Source organism: Coturnix japonica, chromosome 3 (genome assembly GCF_054131305.1).
Source record: "Coturnix japonica strain WE chromosome 3, WE-NBRP24, whole genome shotgun sequence".
Lineage (NCBI taxonomy): Eukaryota > Metazoa > Chordata > Aves > Galliformes > Phasianidae > Coturnix > Coturnix japonica.
In genome coordinates this window covers 50,067,398-50,086,378 of record NC_140665.1, presented here as the reverse complement: position 1 = coordinate 50,086,378, position 18,981 = coordinate 50,067,398, and the positions used below count along the sequence as shown (strand labels likewise).

General features: G+C 43.0%; 1 protein-coding gene across 6 annotated transcripts in view; it reads right to left on the bottom strand.

Annotated features, from left to right (window-relative positions):
• Positions 1–18,780, bottom strand: part of PLAGL1 (PLAG1 like zinc finger 1) — a 37,671-nt gene extending 18,891 nt beyond the window's left edge. For 3 of the 6 annotated variants that reach the window (XM_085543508.1, XM_085543511.1, XM_015858282.3), the window contains exons 1-2: positions 18,679–18,780; positions 4,522–4,564 (exon numbers count right to left, since the gene is read on the bottom strand). Coding sequence is in view for 2 of the 6 variants with exons in the window: in XM_015858282.3 (XP_015713768.2) it covers positions 4,522–4,540 (19 nt within the window). In the remaining 4 variants the exon portion in view is untranslated. Of the gene's footprint in view, positions 1–2,005; positions 2,262–4,521; positions 4,565–5,543; positions 5,626–18,678 lie in introns of those variants that run through there. The other 3 variants (XM_015858284.3, XM_085543510.1, XM_085543509.1) reach the window with 3 other exon arrangements.
• Positions 18,781–18,981: the final 201 nt, after the last annotated feature.

Sequence of the window (18,981 nt, the reverse complement as noted above, 5' to 3'; positions counted from 1 at the left end):
CCCAGGAGTCCATTCTCAGCAAAGATGCCAGAAACTGGAACATATCTCCATCTGCTTTCTGCAGGTAGACATGCTTTGGAGAAGGAAATACAAACTTACTTGCAGGACACAAAGAAGCTTGGCATGGTAGAGAAGCTATACCCATCCTGAAGCTGCAGAGGCAGGAGTCTTAAGGACAATTTAAGTAAATGAAGCAAGCCACTGCTACTGGGAGATGAGGCAAAGGTACAGCTGTGTTACCTGATCATCCTCTTGCAGTTCCCTGCACATCTCTGCCTGAACATCTTCCAGTCCATTATGTTAAATATAAGATTCTCTGTTGCCTCATCAACCAATTAACAGAACACAAATACCACCTTCTCTGTGTCACATGTGAATCATCTACTTCCCTTCCTTCACACTCACTAAAAGAGCTGTGATCAACTAAGCTTTCCAAGCTATGACTGGTTTTTATTTACAACATTACAATTGCTCAGAAATCAAAACCCTCACTGGCCAATATTTTCATAACACATCTAAGTTATGTTAATAAAGCAACCTACAAAATGTTTCTTTTCCAACTGAAACATTGGCTTTAAATTAGCTTTAGCTCTAAATTTTAGTGCCTCCCAATGCCTATCATTTATAAATACACTTAAACATAAAAAAATCCCTCCTGCTACATTTGTATAACAACAATGACAGTGCAGCTCACAAAAATAAACATCAGCCTGCTTGAAATCAGTGTTTTTTTATACCCTTTTCAAAATCATAAATACATTTTTTATTTTGCTTTTCCCTTGGAAAAAACTTGGAATGTAAAGGCAGAACCCACAAGCCAAAAATACTGATTTTCTACAGTGATGCTACATGCTTTTATCTTTGGGATCACTAAGTATTTATTCAAAAGAAAGTATGTTTGTCCATGGAGCCTCAGTGCTTCCAAGAAAAACAGATACGTTATCTGCAGCAGAGAAGAGCAAAATGAGACAAAACTTGTAAGACTGCTAGTTCAAAGGCACTCAAAGAACAAATGCCAGATGAAGGAACACAAACTACCCCAATAAACACAAAACCTCCCAAGCAATTCTACTGACACTATGAGATTACTAAATAGTTTTCATACAACTGCACAAACAGAAATACTTTGGATCCAGTTTGCAACACACACACACACACACACAAAGTAATTCCTACTTCTCTGTAAGAACAAGACAGCACAATAGCTACTATTCCAGCGGGAGCTTATCCTTACACTTGAGCAGACAAATGAGATGACATTACTTAACTATTTTCCTGCATTCAAAACTTGCCTTCACCTGAAAACTGTGACTACATGAGCTCAGAAACTTTTCCATCCCTGCAGAAACTGATATAGAAACTCTAGTGATCTGTTCTCCTGTTTTCAGTAGGAAATTTACATATGAATTACACCAAATTCCTTTGGGCCGATAAACCGCTGTACTTTTGCGAAGAAAATATCGCTTCCTTGTTGTCGTCCTCCTCTTGCTATTCTTTGCTGTCATAGAAAAAACAACTCTACCTCTAAAATCAGCAAGCAAGATAGATCCATTCCTTGCCTTAAAGTTTACTCACAGAAACAGAGGTTTGGGAATAAACACATTTCAGGAGATTTGAGGCTCCCATATTTTCTGCCAGACAGAGCCTCTGGTTAGTCTGCTGCCATGTGCAAAAAGCACTAACACAGTGATCTGTACTGGTCAAGAAATCAACTAACGCATTTCACCTGACCCTCAAAGATGTAAAGAGTGGTATATAATAGCCTACATAAAAGACCGATGTTAAGAGCCTGACGGGAACTTTCAGATGCCAAGTTATTTCCTAATACTATTCATTAATCATCGTTAATCAAAGAATAAGGGAACATACGCAGAAGCTAAAAACAGCACAAGACGAAGGTGTTTCCCATGGCACAACACAATGCAAACATTGTTTTTGCACTCAAGAATACAAATGCAAACATTTCACAACCGTACTATGCGTAGGAATTCAAAACAAACCTTACCTTATTTTAAATTGCACTTTTATTAAGAAGTCACACTATACTAGTGCAAGGTGGCAGGAAACGTGCCATCTTCCTTCGGCAGAGTTTTCGAAATGTCCCTGCGTTCAACTAAGGCTAGATCTGTTCTGTTTTGTTTTCACAAGAGGACCCATTCAGCACCATGTGCTCCTTTTCAGCTGTCAATAAACAGAGGGAGTGAATTCCCCGGAGCTTCACAAAGCTAGTTAGGCATAGCCATTCATTTCTTCAGGAAAACAGGGCATTGATTTCAGCAAATTCCCAGGGAGCAGCTACAACAAAGGGATCAAAGACCCACCTCCTTTCCTGCACGGCTCTGCGACAGGTTTCCTGAAGACGGGGCTGGAGCCCCAGCGACCACCGTGTGCTTCATTCACACTCATCGCCTTCTTACACTCCCAGGACAGCCCCAGTGCAGACCGTGACAAACCCCTACATTAAGGCAGCATAATGTACTGCACGCTAGTTCATCCAAGGATAAAAAGGAAAACAAGCTCCAAGGGAAGTCCGCTGCTTCCCTGACTGGTTGAGCCTCAATAGCTGCAGACATTTTATAAACACTCCTATTTTTTGCCCTTAGCTTTTACACCTAAAACAGAGAAACACAGCTACCTCCAGTTCATCGTAAAGAACCTTTACTGGGATGCTGGCTTTTTTGGATTACTTCCACAGGCTTGAAGACATAGCTACTGGAATTTGAGGTCTGGCCTCAGAAGCCCCTGCATTGTGTAGCCATGACATTTTCTTTGTGTAATTTGCCCCAGAATGCAGCTTCTTTTTTTTTTTTTTCCTAGGAAACTAAGGGGGTTTGTTTTGCTTTGGTTAGATTCTGTATTTTTAATTATATATGTACTCTTTGCTAACGTGACCTGGAACAAGATTGCTAATCCTAGGCTTTGACCTTGTACTGAACCAAGCTTTAGTGACAGGCGATGCTGCAGTTAAGCTTAGGGTTGGGGTGTTAAGGCTTCATGGCTGCTGCTACAGTAGTGCCACAGACGACTCCTTGGTGCTGAGACAACTTGGCATGTGGTCCACATGAACAAACAACTCATCTTCACCCAGTACACTGTCAAGCTATATTGTTAATACTTCCAGAACGGTAAATTCAACTGCTTTTCCGGGCAGCCTATTTCAAGGCAATAATTGATCCCATTAACATGCTTTTTCTAATATTCAAAGGCATTTCCCTGGAAGCAGACCATGGCCATTGCCTCTTGCCTCATCATGATGCACCTTGTGGAGAGAGCGCTTCCACTTTCTTCTTCATAACCACCATCTTTGTACTGGAAGGCAATGATCAGCTCTTCCTAAGCCTTACCTTCTCCTGGCTAAGCACAGCCAACACCTTCAACCTCCCCTCACACTGTTAAGTTCCTTAACCTGGTGATCATTAGGGAAAGCATGACTGATTCTGAGACTGAGCTGAAGAGTGAAAAAGGAAACTGCTAGATTAGCTAAAATGGATGAACCAGCTTAAATGACTGAGCAGAGTCAAGGAGCCTGGAGTGACTCACAGCAGAACTTATGTGCAGTCACCCTACTCTTTCCGTTTTTTTAATAACGCACTCTTGACAGCAGTTCTGCCTGTTGTATATGAAACAGTCACCCATACTACATTCCTTATGAATCTTTGAGAGTTCTTTCTGTATCTAAGCAGAACTCAAGCGTGATGCACAACTGCCAGCTGGAAGATGAAGATCAAAAATATCGCTTTCTGAAATAGCTCGAAGTAAATATATCAGCTCCACAAATAGCTGTTATTTACCAGTCAGCTGCTACTGCTTTTTTAATTATTAACTGATTACAGTTATCGACAAAAGTATATTTTTTTTCCTTGTTCTTTATTAGGAGGGATTGAAGACTGACAAAATGGGCTCCCAAAAGGGCAGTTGAGGCACTGGAAGGATTTCAGAATAAAGTACTTAAATTGGAGCAATAGGCACAGAAAATACGCTTAATGCTGCAGATAGCATAGGCTGCAGTGACAGGAGAACGAGTATTAGGCAGAACCAAGAAGGAGTTTTTACTGAAGATATGACAGCAAAGTATAAGAAAAGAATAATGGATAACTGAGATGAGGAGTGAGACTTAGATGTGATCTAGATAATGATGTCTTCAAAACACAAGAGTTAAATTGACAAAGTGATTAAACACCCCGAGCATATCTCTTGGTAGTAATCTGGGCTAGTATTTGTGCAAAAGAGAGATTAAACATTTTAAACAGAATTGTGATTTTTAAAGCCTCAATGAATCGGATTGTTCTTATGCAGGAGCCAGATTTTTACAATTTTACTCATATTAAGTCATGCCTCACTCCAAGAATAATCCCATTGATTATAATGGTAATATTGTTCCACAGATGTCTCAGAAGAAACGCAAATGTAAAAGCAGACTTTATACTTAAGATAAAAGACATCAACCATGAGCACATCTGGGAATTTGATAAAAACATACGGTACAATAAAATCACTGTGAGATGACAGGAATGTACTTACATAGCAGGTCTGCGGACATGTTTACAGATCAGTCATAGGAAACCTACATAAAATAAATGAAAAAGGAAGATCAGTTTTCTGAAGTAGCACTATTCCTGTTTAAAATTCATGCTAGTTACCATGCACATCTTTTTTTCTGGTTCTCTAAGAAACAGAGAGAACATATCTAGGGAAATCTAAATAGAAAAAAAAAAATCCATTAGCAAAGGAAAATAGTGAATCCATCTATTATTAACTCCTTAATATATGAGTTCATTTCATAAACAGTTTGAACGGACAACATTAAAGTAATGCATGTTAATTAAGTTGGAACAATTTGCGATACCCTGCTTCTTCATTAACATGTATTATAAAAACAGAATTTTCAGGCACTGTGTATTTTACCCCACTGCGTGCCATTTTGTGTTTAAGCCTGCTGTTTCTGGTATTCATATTAAGTATCCTCATAGCAAAGTCAAAGGGAATATTAACTACACGCAGGATAAGGCACTTTGTTTGCACTCCTGAAAGACTTCTGCAGAGTTTTAGTTTCCCGCTGAACTCTGCTCCTTCTGTTCCTTTCCCATTCACCCACTGTTTTTTTTTTTCTTGAAATATTATGATCAGAGAGTTTATACTAAGAGCAGAGCCTGCCTTTGTAGTAGTTGTCTCAGCAGTGTCTACCATTGTGGAATCTCAATGCGTGGATATGGCTGCTTGAAGCAATGTAACTAATAAGGCAGGCAATAATAAGGGGGTTCACAAGCAACAGTAAGAATCACATCGGCATATGCCATTTTGCCATATCCAAATTTTGGGTAGGGACTGAAGGTGCATGTATATGATTCAGGGTGAAAACTTCCCACTGGTGGAGGCAATGGTATTCTGGTGCTGACTGAAATGGCTCAAAGGTACAATGATTGCTAGTCACTTCCAAATTAATTGGATCTGGTTGGGAGAACCAAGAGTAGAGGAGCCTGGAAGAAGACAATAGAAGAAAAACAAACTACAAAGAATGAGAACTGAGCAGGAAACAGACTCACGTGGAATACAGAAGCAGTAGATAAGATAGGAAAAATGTAGAGCATAGCGAGGAAAAGAGGAGCTAGCGGCCCAATAAGGATAACATGCCAAGAAAGGTCCTTGAGGACATACCACTTGTCCCTGGATAGACAAGAAGCCACAATGAGCATTACCCCATCATTTACTCAATGGTGTGTGTACAGATCACGGCTACTGAGCAACAGAATAATTATGCTGATGACATTATCAAGTTAACAATTGATAAATTTACATAATCTTGTTTGTAGGTGAACATAGACCCAGCCCTAAGTTCATGACAAAGTTAGTGAGTCAGAGCTACTATGTTACCATGCATCTCATCACAACATAATCAAACTCCCATGGATTTAAATTGTCAATTCTAGCATAAAAGGTAACATGTAAGAAAACACAGTTTTTAGATGTTCCACTCTGAAACTGGAAGAGTTCTGACTTTGAAACATACAGAGGTGCCTGGTCTTTGCTTCCCACATACTTAGCCAAGCCTTTCAAGCACATGCTGCCCTCACAAAATAGATGACAAATACATGTCTTGCTCTTTAAAGAGAACAGGGGTGAAGGGTAGCTGATGGGTATACTGAGTCTTTATTCTCAGAAGTTCTAATTTTCAGTGTAGAACCAAGATTACTCCCACTTTTGGCATGCATATATTCCCTAACATCGAGGAGATAATACTGAGAGGGAACAGTTCATTAGAGACCTTCAGCAGGGAAGTCGCTACAAGGAAAGATGCTTCAGTTGCTCACACATAAGCATCCAGTGCCCTCTGAGATGCCCTAGGATATCTGAAGCACCCACATGAGGCTGGTAGACGTAATGATGGGTGCACAGGAAAATGAGCCCATCCTGGACAGGCAGGAGGGCAGGATTACCCAGGGCATCTCAGATAACTCTAGAAGCTTATGTTTAAGCAAATGAATCAAGTCCTACAGTATTGCTGTTTCTCATTTTACAAGAAGCCAGGCAGAAAACTGGCAGCCAGACTGCCAGCGCATCCTTTATGTCTGAGATCAAGGGAACTGAGGGCAATGTATGAAACAGAAGTGCCAACGCATCAACTTTTCTTCTGTAACTTCTATCTTCTGCCAAAACAGCTGTCTCTGGTGAATACACAGTTTAGCATGAGCTGTCTACATGCAGTTCCACTCTAAGACAAAAGATGTGAGACAGAAGCAGTAAAGAAGCCTGGATGCTAGAGAGACATGAACAAGCCCTCTTTCCCAGATGCAAACAGTCATGCTGAGAGCAAGGTTTCTAAGCAGCAAGTTTCCTGATTTCTACTAACCATAAAATACTTGAACTCTGCAAGTAACTTTGCAGTTGGACTCAGTTCTGGCTAAGGGCAAGGCACTTGTCTATGATATTAATTTCTGTGAATGTAGGCCTTGCAGGGGGAACAGTAGACTTCAATGGCTTCCATATGTGATCGTATTTTGCCCATGCTGACAGGGCTGCCTATTACTGCAGTCCACCAGGAAGGAATCAGTCTGTGACTCAAAGGACAATGATATTGCTATCCACTTGCTGCCCCTCACAATATTAGAGATGCTTACCAGGACAAGCAAGTGACTTTGTACTCTACTCCTAAGAGCCCACATTGGATGAACTCGAAGGTATAAGACTGTTGCAGAAGATTCAGCCCAGACACCAGGGCACTATGAAGAAGATAACCATAAGTTACCAATGTATGTTTCTCCATACGCCCTCAAAGCTTCAGAAACTTTCTCCTTTTTCCCCCACACAGTCCTCTGATGAAGTGTTAGCAGCAATAAAATATCTGAGTGCCCAAGTCCTGCTCTTGGTGAGCACAGTTTGCAGACCAAGAGCAAACAACTCCTTAAGGGCATCCCAGTTGCAAAAACACAAGCCACTCGCTGAGCAACAGAGCAGTGGGTGCACCAACACAAGGAACTGCTCCTCTTCTAGCAGTCAGTCATGTTATCTCTGACAGGGTGAAGTTAAGTGCAGCAAGGAGTATTTGCAGAAGCAAGGGAGTGTAAGCAGAACTAAAAGCTCCTTCACAAGCTGAGCCAGACCCTTCCTGCACTTACCCCCAACACAAACTCACAGCCTCCCCTCCTAGCCACAGAAAGGCACCATCTCTCCATCTTCAAGGTCAGCCCTTTGGTATATGAAGGTACCTCTTGCACTGCCCCTCAATCAAGAAGATGAAAACACACACAGAATGGCACATGTAGAGTGAAAGCAGCCTCTTCTGCTGTGCCAGCTAGGCACAGTGCCTGGTGTTTTCTGGCCACGTTGGCCACTTGTCAATCTAAACTTAGGTGGTTGGCCTCTGGCCATGCTGGCCACAGTTTAACATTCCCGTTGGCCAATCTTCTGTGGTTTTACTACTTGTAAACCACATCAGCCTTCACACAAAGCACTGCAGGTATACCAGCCAAACTTGCCATGCTGCTCACAAAGACAAAAGTTGTTTGTGGTTGCTTTCAGATACTGACATGTTTCATCAGTGAAAGGGCATAAAGGACAAGAAACAGAGTGGGAAATGTTTCCCATACAAGGAAACTGAAGCTCTTACAATTAATTTGAGACAAAGTCTTCCAAGGTTCTTGTGTTCTTTCATTATCAGGAAATTTATGTGCTTATCCTAAGTAAGAATTGAAGGTATGATAGTTAACAGTGTTTACAGAGGGTAAAGCATGGGTTACAGGCTTGCTGGATGAAGAGGAGTTCAGTGCTTTGTGGTGGCAAGGAGCACTTATGCACTGGTAAAAGAAGTGAGGATGGGTTCTGTGCTGCCTGTGGAGGAGAAGAATAGGCTGTGAAGTATGTTCGTGTATGAGCCAGGTAGAAGCAGTTGCAATGGGAACAGCTGTCATATTAACACATGCTATGAGTGATACTCTTGCATTTGCATCGTGATCCTACATCATCTGCCAATGACAAGAGAACACGCAGTCTGCAAGAGATAATAACCATGTCATGCAAAAAGACCTGGATGATGACTTTTGAACTACTATCAGAAGTAATGATTTGACATCATATGGCTCAAAAATGCACCTCAGCATCACGCCACATACCAGAGAGATGCATTAGTTTATCAGTTGCTGTAAGTCTCCTCTTGATGCAGTGAAATCCTCTCTCCACTTCCTCACGCAGATAAAAAGGGGACACTGCTGTTCTTCAGATAACTCTGAAGAATGTGCAGTACAACCTGTTACAGACCCACAATAGTCTCAAGTAAAGACAGATGTCTTATTCTTATCTAAGCATCTTTTATCACACTATAACTGAGTAAAGGTAAAATGCAAGTAAAGGCATTTTTTCAAGACATCTGAGCTAAGGAAAACAGTTGCAGATGTCTCTAAAATACACATGCACAGACGTGACAGGAAAACCACACTTAACCTACTTATATCAAGATTAAATTGGGAAGGACTTTGTCTTCCCCCCCAATAGAAATCGGTTGCCCACGCTTAACTTTCAGCATACCTGTATGCCTCAGGCATGTACTATAAACACGTAAACACCTGTGTCCCAACTCTAGAAATCTATCTCAAAACTCTTCGCCTTTTCACTCCTTGCACCCACCAACTGATATTCTAACCTGGTTGTGACAACGTTAAGATGCAGCACCATCAAACGTGGTCCACATATGAGCCAAATCTACTCAAGTCTATTTTCAGTTTAAGAAAAATATATTAAAAAAATCGGAACTTTCATTAAAAGCAAATCCATTTTATATCCAGTGACTTGAAACCAGAAACACAAGGATCCAAAAATTCCAATCTTTGTTCCTTAGCAGGCTTTTCCTGTTCTGATATATGGCGCTGTCTCTCATCATTTTCCAAACCTTCTATCACTTGATGTTGGTCTACTTTGGTCAGCAAGATACACAGCAGACAATGAAGAAAGTACGGGTCTTTACTTGGTATTTTTAAATAGAGATAGCAACAAAAGCTACAAAAATAGCAAAAGCATTATACCAAATGGTATCTTGCGCTGGTCTTCCATACTGAGGGCTTCTGTGTCATTTGGCTTTGCAAAGTCCTCAGCTTTTTGACCATGATCCAGAAAAGAATTTCTGCATTTCCCATGTCTAACCGCCACTGACTTACTGGGAACTGTTTGTACATGGGAAGATAAACCTACACTTCTGCTTCTGTATTTTGCTGGGTCAAGATCAAGGCACCAATTATCTTTCTAGAGGCTTGTTTTGTTCTGAGAATCAGTTTTAAAAAGCTAAAAAAGCCTTTAAAGTGTGAGCTTTAAAAAGCCCCAAGACCCAGGAACATTCCTAAAATAATTTGCATTCCACAGCAGAGGGCAGAAACATTTCCATTTCAATGAGTCTGTGGAGAGGATTCTGGTCTCCTAGCTGAAACTCAGGACTGAGCTGGCACAAAACAAACACAAAACCCACTTGTATGTAGTCATGTGAAAAAGCACTTTTCCTGTGAGACATTCATTCACAACACACTGGCTAAACTATTCTCATCATTTTCAGCTCCAATTCCAATCTTCCCTCTAGGAATAGGCACTCACTTTTGGGCAGGGCAGCCACTGACAGATGGGCAGATCGATAGGGAGATTTCCTTGTCTGCATTCTCTCTGGGGAGCCTACCTTAAGGAGTCAATTCCTGGAAATCAAAAGAAGTTTTACGAAAGCCTTGCCTTTAACTCCATCTCCTTTCACAAGCTCGCTATTAATATACCATAATCTGCCAGCTTTCCAAAAACGATGAAGGAAATCTACCAGCAGACCAATGAGGCAGTGGGCCCACATGCTCCCAACTACTGCCACAATCACACCTGTGACCAGAACAGGCAGATACGTATTTAATGAACTTCAGGAAATCATAAAAATAGATTTGCCATCAGGAGGTCAACATTTTGCACATCTTGCCTTGATGATACTGATTCAAACACTCCCAGTTTCAGACACTCACAAACTCTGCACATATCAACAACATGATCCAGATGCATCCTCTGTTTCAGTGTAGTGTTGCTGCCGAGTTATGTAAATACTAATGTTCAGTTTATCTGGTCAAATATCACTTCCTGAGTCTTGCTTTTACTCTTAAATAGCCTTAAACTTCAGTGCAGGGAAAGCATCATTTCATCCAGAAACTACCACAAGTTTTCACTTGAAAAAGGAATTCAGGTAGAAAATACTGGTGCTTTTGTACTATTATTACTGGTAAAGTACTTTAATTTTAGAGGTTCTGTTTTTATAGTATGCTTGGAATGCCCATGGTGCACAACTATAAAGAAACTCAAATCTTCCTAAGAATGAATATATAACCGAGTAACAAAAGTCGTATGTTCCCAAATATTATTTACCTGTTTCCTTCCTTTTTCCTCTGATTATGAAACCATATGACAATGCCAAAAATCAGCAAGCTGTGACTCACAGATCACTGCTGAATAAAAGCAGATACAGATTCAAATTCAATTCAGTGAATCACCATTCATAGTCAGCACAATAACCTACCACTCAGGTACAGTAAAGAGAAAAAGCTGGTCCCCACTGTCAGCTAAAGATGAGCTGAAGTTCTTGTTTTCCCAGACTGACAGTGTGTAGCACAGTTATAATTAGATTTCTTCCTTCAGAGGCCTGTATTGGAAGCCCTCTTACTAACTGTACAGTACATAAAACCCCTTGGGGGTCCTATGGCACTTCTTGCATGTGACTCAAGTAATCCAAAAATAAAAATAAAGTGGCATTAAATGTATAATGTGTGTTTATTTAAAATTCCAGCCTTGTGGCTTCATCCTGTACAGTAACGTAGTCCTGGTCTGTTCTCTAGCAAGACTGAAACTTAAATAAATGCAAGGCAATTGGCTCTTTTCTATGCAAGCTTATTTTTTCAGTGCTGGAACTAGGAAATCAGAATAACAAGGCCAATAGTAAAGAGCTCTGCAGTGGCTGGTAAAGGATAATTTCAAGCTGCTGCCTCCACTGAATGAAGAAAATACTTAAAAATAAGTGACCATCAACTCCCATATCATTACTAAATTACTACATGAAATTTGGTGCACCATGGGTAAATACTAAGTACAGGAACACGCTATTTCTTCAATTAAAAGTTACCCTATATAAAAAAGCTTGTGACAATAAACTAGAAAAAAATCCCGTGATCTCTATCTAACCTTTCCTTAGAAGTTCACCAATGGGTCACTTGCTGTTAGTTCTTCACTCAGTTGCGTGACCTCTTCAACTCCAACTTTGACATCTAAAACATTTATTTAGTATGGTCCAGTGAGTTAACAAAAACCCAAATCCACTTGACATCTGCACCTCAAGTTATCAAAAGATCATTTCAGTGATGTACAAAATCTGTATCAACATAATCTGCAGGTAGAAGAACTTAGGGTTAGCCAAAAGTGCCCAATATCCAGTGCTTAAATAGCTTTGAGATATACTTTACCCATTGCATCATGACACTGCAGTCTCCAACTTCACTACAGTGTTTAAAAAAGAACAACAAAACACAGGGAGAATCGCTATTATTCAAGAGTCATTGCTCTGCTGGGACAAACTGAAAGCCCAGTTCTTCACAACGATCTCAATTACGGTATCCCACAAACCCCATGCATTCAAATTTTGAAGATCATACTTGTCAAAATATCATTTTAAATAAAATTGATTTTAAATGGTAATAAATGATGTTACGTAAATATTTATGGGTGCTGAGGCCTGCAGAAACCAGTGTTCTGTGATTTAGGCTATAATGCTGACTAATCAAGTTCTAAGCTCAACCTACAGAAGAAAAATGAGTTAGTCTTCTCTCTTACTGTGGGATAAGACAAAGAGTGGAAATCAATTTATTCACTTGTTTATCTTTCTTCTCTGTCTGTATCTCTGGTTTGGTCACATCAGTGTCTCTTCATTTTTTACAACAAACACGTTAAAACTAGGCTACATTTTTATTAATCAAAAAGCTCCACAGATTGTAGCAGATTCAGCAGAAAAATCTGTAGAGTAAACTCATGCACTAAAAAGAGAGATGATTCTATCACTCACTCACACTAGGACTATTTCAGAGTGAAGAACAGCATGTAAACGTGCACAGGTCAAGTAAAGATGATTTCCAAGCGTGAAAATTATTCTTGTCACTGGCAGCTGTTGCATGAGAATATGGCCCAGAAGCCTGGCTGGGCACAAACAGCGATAAGAATATCATTAAGATCCATCTGAAACCTCCAAAATACTGAAAATTCCTCTGCAATCTTTTGTTCTAAACAAAAATTAAAGTCCAAGTGAAGAGTTTCCAAAACACTATAGCAGTGGAAAGCGTTTCACCACTGTCCCATCTCCAACTGAGCTGACAGAGGCAAAAGCAGAGAACACTCTTCAGAGCCACAGAACACTACATTCTACAGACGTTATAGTAACAGCACGCTAGCTTTGCCTGCTTATTTACTTGTGTTGTGAACACTGACAGGTTCATACAAACAAACGAGTCGTGAACCAGACAGAATATTTCCAGTAAAACTTATTTTTGCCTGAACGTACTCAGCTGCCGAAACCAAAACATTCGGCAGAAATATATCAGTTTCACTGACTCTGTGTATCAGCACTACAGGCTGTGTCACGTTTTGCTGAAATTCTAAGCTTCATTGTCCTTCACTTGGGAGAGGACAGCCCCCAGAGACTGGAAATCCTCACCTGACACTGTTTTTCCTAGCTCCATCAGCACCCGCCCCCGAGGGCCAAGGGAGAACAGCCATCTCTTGTCAGCGCTTGGCAGCACCAGAATGAGAAGGCCTGTCCCGACTGCCAGGTCTGCAAGAAGCAAGTGATGCATTCACTCTGGATACATCGTGTACTAGCTGTAAAAATTTCTCCTCCATGGAAAGCGTTCTGAAAGAACCGTGGGGAGGAGTGGTTTTATTTGAGTGCACTTGGATTCACGCTGGCCTGCAACCCTAAGCTTTTCCCGGATGAGCACTGGGCAGACAAAGAGGTAGTGTTTCAATGGGCAAATCACCTGCTGCCGCTCCACTGCGAGAGGTATTAAGTCACCTGTTTAATTAGTATGGGTGATTGCTGATATTTCTAAGAGCAGCTGAAGCAGAAAAGAGCTTATGTTGGTTCTTCTCAGATCCTTGATTTAATTGCTTAGAAATGTTAGTAATCTTGGAAGGGGTTCAATGCATTCTCTTCACTCAACAACGCAGGTGAGCCATGACTACCACAAAGACAGAGAGAAAATACCAAAGGCCAGAAAGCATCCTGCACTGCCCATGCAGAGTTTGTAACACTAAAAAAGTCTCCAGAGACCTCTTGGCACAGGAGGCTGAGCTGATAGCTAAAACTTACCGAAAACTAAGTAATATTTGAACTTCCTACACTGAAAAAACAAATCTGCTCTTCCGTCTAACAGTTTCTCTTTTGTTTCCTCAGTCTCATTTCAGTTATGTTTTTAGAAACTCTTTCACCTAATACTTTCCAGCATGTCACTCTCTTTCCTTTGCCTACTGTCTGTTTCCACACCTTTGTATATCATCACTGTCTTCTGATTGCTCACAGCCTTAGCACAACAGAGGTGCAGAGATGGCTCTGGAGGTCATTCCACCTGACACTGAACACACAGACTCCTCTTGGAAGACAAAACTACAGACTAACTTAGCTATGTTTTTAATGTGTACTGGACTGGTTCTTCAATTGTTTATTATTCCAGGACAATATAATGCTTAGATACTTGATGTTCTCCTTGGGGGTTGATCTGTCAAGGCACTAGCGAAACACAATTCTAGTGCTTTATAAATCACTTGCTTATTGCTAAGCCTTACAGCACATTTTAGTCTTTTAAAAAGCTCTATTAGTTCTAAAGTTATTTATTCCTGTAGGATAGGACGGGACAGGCCAAACGAGTGTCATAGATCACATACAGCTGCAGTGATTGAAATAACACTGGCTAAACTAAGTCGGTACAGTTGCTGTGACAGTTAATGAACCAAAAACACAAGGTTGTTTGAGAGCACTGTAGGATGGGACAGTGCCTTCCAACAGGATGAAATCAAACTCGTTATTAATCTGTGAATGAACCTGGCTATACAGGAGTCATTAGTGCTCCCAAAGCATCAACATGCAGCCTTCCCCAACAGCTGGCATCACTAAATAGACAATGCCCAGTGCCAGCCATGGGATGAACAGTGTGAGCCACATTACACACAGTACCTGTGATAGGACAGGTCAGGCAGGTCAGCAACAACATTTAGCACTAAAGCAGCTCTGTGTGCTGTCTGGAGAGATACCTCTCTCTATTGAGAGGAGCCCCACTTAAGGCAAAAAGAACAGTGCCAACCTAGGCGAGACTGAGGTACTGTAGGGGATAGACAATCTCCTATCATACCTCAATATACACAAGAGACAACTTTGCTGCTCCTCAGGATATACGCATCTAACAGGCAATGGAGAAATATTCTCTTTGGACAGACCTAGTCACAGCTTCCTCAAAGAATGGGAGGAGGAGAAAATGACTGAAACAGGAGAACTGAGTCCCAGCAGTTGGGCTGGGCTGAATGTCAGCACTTGCTCTCTGACCCTGTGGGGTCCACAGGGTCCAGGCACATCTGGGAGGTCTTCCCCAACACTTAATCATTGGAGAGTAAGGACCAGGTGCCGGTCCTAGCAGGAGACGATGCTAATCCTGAGACACCCCTACATGCTCATTTAGACCCCAGTAGCAGCCCTTAGATTGAGATGAACAAGACAAAATGTACACAGACCCTCCTCTTCATGGCTAATCTTTTAGGCTCTTCACTGACAGAGACAAGAACTAGAATTTTCATTTATATCTATTTATATTATCATCTCAAAGATCCAGATCTTTTTTTCCTGTTCGAGATATCTGCAAACCAAAACATGCTTTCAACACAAATTTCAAATAGCCCATATTTAAAAGGATGCACTGAAGAAAGAGAAAATAAAATAAAATAAACCACCAACAAAAGCCAAATATCTGAGTATCCTCGGGATGTGCAGAGTTAAATGTTATGGTCAAATTCCAGGGTTTTCCCAAGCAGAATTCAAGGAGACTGACCTTCATTCTGTTGTAACTCTTGTTATTTCCTGCTAGTTGCCATAGAATAGCAGTATCCTTGGCATCATGCTAAAGAGATTTCCTACCTGCTTACACACACACATGCAAAAAAAAGAAATGGGTTTAGTGACAGCTAAATGGTGTGGTCGGTTGTATGGTGGCACGTGCTTAAGCAGAAGTATGTGACCACTGCTCCCTTAGCATTTGGAGCTGTCTCGTTTTATTCACGCTTATCTTAGAAAGCAGCAACATCTTAAAATAAAACCTCAGTGGAGCCAGGAGGGAACTCGCTGGCAATGCATGCTTTAAATACACTCCAGTTCTGCAAACATCTTGTGAGCAAGATTACCCTGAATGAACGGGATTATTTATGCCCACAAAGTCAGGTGTAACATGAAGTACTTGAACAAATGAAACTTATAAAAAACAGCATCAGCAGAGTCTGCCCAAAGTGTAAAGTGTGAATTCACTTATGGGTGGGGTACGGGCTGATGGTTTCGGGTTTTAATCATAGGCCACAAAGTTAAGTGCTTGAGGGAAAGAATAGAAAGGACAGAGTCCCAGGTCCTGGCCCCTGCAACACACTGCAGAATAGCCATGTCACAGCAGCTCAGAGAACAACCTTACACTACTCCCTCCCATACAGCCCTAGCAGGACAGCCAGGGGAAGAAGAAACAGGTGCTGGCAGACCTGCACTCAAAGCACTTTAACTCATTTTACTTTAAAAGCAGAGCAATTGAAATATATCTTGAAGAAGCCCGCCTAAGGCTTCAGCCTGGAAGCTAAGTACTTGATTCCACAGCCCTTTCTGCCTTAAGAGGTAATTCATGTTGTGCAGGAAAGCATATAAGCACACAGCTCTCCAAGCCTCCCACTGCCACTCTCAATATGATGTGTAGCTCCACGGAAACTGGCAGTTCTCACATCATTTCTAGCTTTTATTCCCATTCAACTCATCTTCTACTTCTTAGGCAAATAATCCCATTTTCTCAGCATGCAGTGTTTACCATAAAATCTGAATGACTAGCTGCTGTTCACATGTCAGAGATGTCTTCTGAGACCATGTGAAAATGAGAACACTGTAGCAATCAGTCTCTTACACAGTCATACTACTCCAGGATCTGCACTAGTTCCCATTAGGTTTGCAAATGAGCCTTTGACTGCTTTGACTTACAATGCGGGACAATTAAGTGCACACTAATGGTGGAAAATATACCTAATGCATAGCTGCACCTCAGCAACAAGCGCACACAGTATCAAACAATAATTACACCATTTGTCACTGATCCTGTCACTGTATCCATACTCCCATCCCATACACTGCTACCAGCCTGGCACAGCACACTGCATTACTCACAGCACTGTACAGGAGCAGCATCCAGCACCTCCCAGCCACAGGCCATAGAATTACAGACTCATAGAAACATTAAAGTTGGAAAAGACTTCTAAGAACACCTAGCCTGACCACCAGTCCACCCCTGCCATGCCCACATCCACACAACTTTTGAATAACTCCAGGGGTGGCGTTTTTGCTCCATCCCAGGCCAGTGATAGTGCATTCAAGAGATTAACTGAGGATTGGGCAAGTAAGGGAGAAAGCGAGACCTCTTCTTTGAAGGCCTCTCATTCAAAAGGCATCGCAGCCGTGCTACCGGCTTCAAATCAGCACCACCTCTCCCAGGGCCTTCAGCACAAAGAATGCAGGAGCAGCCGCCAAGTCAGCAGGGCACCACTTGACACTTGGTGCCACCACACATGACTAGGCATCTGGGACCCGGAACACGTGTTCTGTCAGTCGCTGGTAGAACGGAGCAGCAGGCCCCACGTGCTGCTGGCAATCCTACAGCCTCAGCACTGAGGGCTCCAGGGACCACACAGGTCTGGTGCCTCTTCCTTCCTCATTCTATCAGAGCGGGATTTGCTCATCTGGCAGTGACACCACACACATCCTTTCCTGCCGCTTCCTGGAAGGAGGATGTGTGTGCTAGTTGTATTTCCTATCGAAAACACTTATCACCAAGGTGAGATAAACATACACATGGATATATAATGTATACGCATGGTGTATGTAAGATGTATCCAAAACATAGCTTGTATTTTGTCCTGCAAAGTTCCTTATGAGTTTCAGAATGCCAGGTGAGAATGGAACATTCTATTTGACCTCCCATTTTAAAGACATACTACGCTGCACCCTTCACCAAATAATTTAGGTAATTTAGATATCTTCTCCAATTGCCTTTTGCAACGAGCTCCACACTTGTGTCCATGTCACACACATGTAAAGCAACAGCCCTTGGGATGAGTTTGGCTGTCCCGAATGCACCCTTCCAGAAGCACTACTTGTCACTGCGCTGTAAGACGCAGACTTTCGACAGAATTAAGATCAAAAAAAGAAGAAAACAAAACTGAAAGTTAAAATTTAACCGACTCAGGTACTTAAAAAAAAAAGCAAAAAAGCAGTAAGCGGCAAATGCCTCCTCCCCCAGAGTACAGAGTAAAGAAAGCACGTCCGCCCAGAAGGCAGCGCCTGACCGCAACTCGCTGCTGTCCCGCTGGAGATGGGTGAGAACCCGCCGGGCAGGGCGCTGCGGTGCGGCTGGCGGCAGGAGCAGCGCTCAGAGCGGGGCGGTGGGCACAGATGGGACCCGCAGCCGTTCCCCAGGCGGAAACCAGCTCCCGAGAGCAGTTCCGTGTTGAGCCGCGGTCCCACGGCCGCCGCGCGGCACAACCCCGACGGCAGAGGGCTGCGCCCCCCGGCCCGCACCCAGCTCCGAGGGCTTTGTGCTCCCCGAGTCGGAGCGGGCTGCACCCGGCCCCAGCCCCATCCCGAGCGCTCTGCGACAGGCGCGGCACACGGACAAGTGGGACGAGCTGGCGGGCGGGGGGTTCGTGTAGCGGCAGGGGGCGGGGGCTGCGGCTCGTAAGAAGTTGGGGAGTGAAGGGAAACAAATAAATAAACAAAACCAAGAAATACAAGGAGGTAAACTCCACTCTCCCGCCGACGGCGGACTCACCGGCGCGGCTGCCGGCCCGGCAGGTGCCCCCCGCTGCGCCCAGCCCCGAGTCCCCCGCCCGCCCCTCAGGCTCGGCCCCGCTCACCTCATGGCGCGGCTCGGCGGGCGCTGCCGCTGCCCCAGCGCCGGGCCGGGGAGCGCAGCGGCGGCAGAAGCTGGTCCCGGCCCCGGAGAGACGCCTGGCTGCGGGGCGGTGGAGGCCGGGCCGCGCAGGGCCGGGGGCGGGCGGGACGCCGCGCCTCCCTCCTTCCCCTCTCCGCCTCCTGCGCCCCGCCGGCAGCCGCGGCCGCCCCAGGGAGGGGGCACGGAGTGGTCGGGCTGGGTGCGGCTGTGGGATGGGGAGGTTGGTTTTGCCGATGCGCGATCTGTTCGCTTTTCTTTTTTCTTC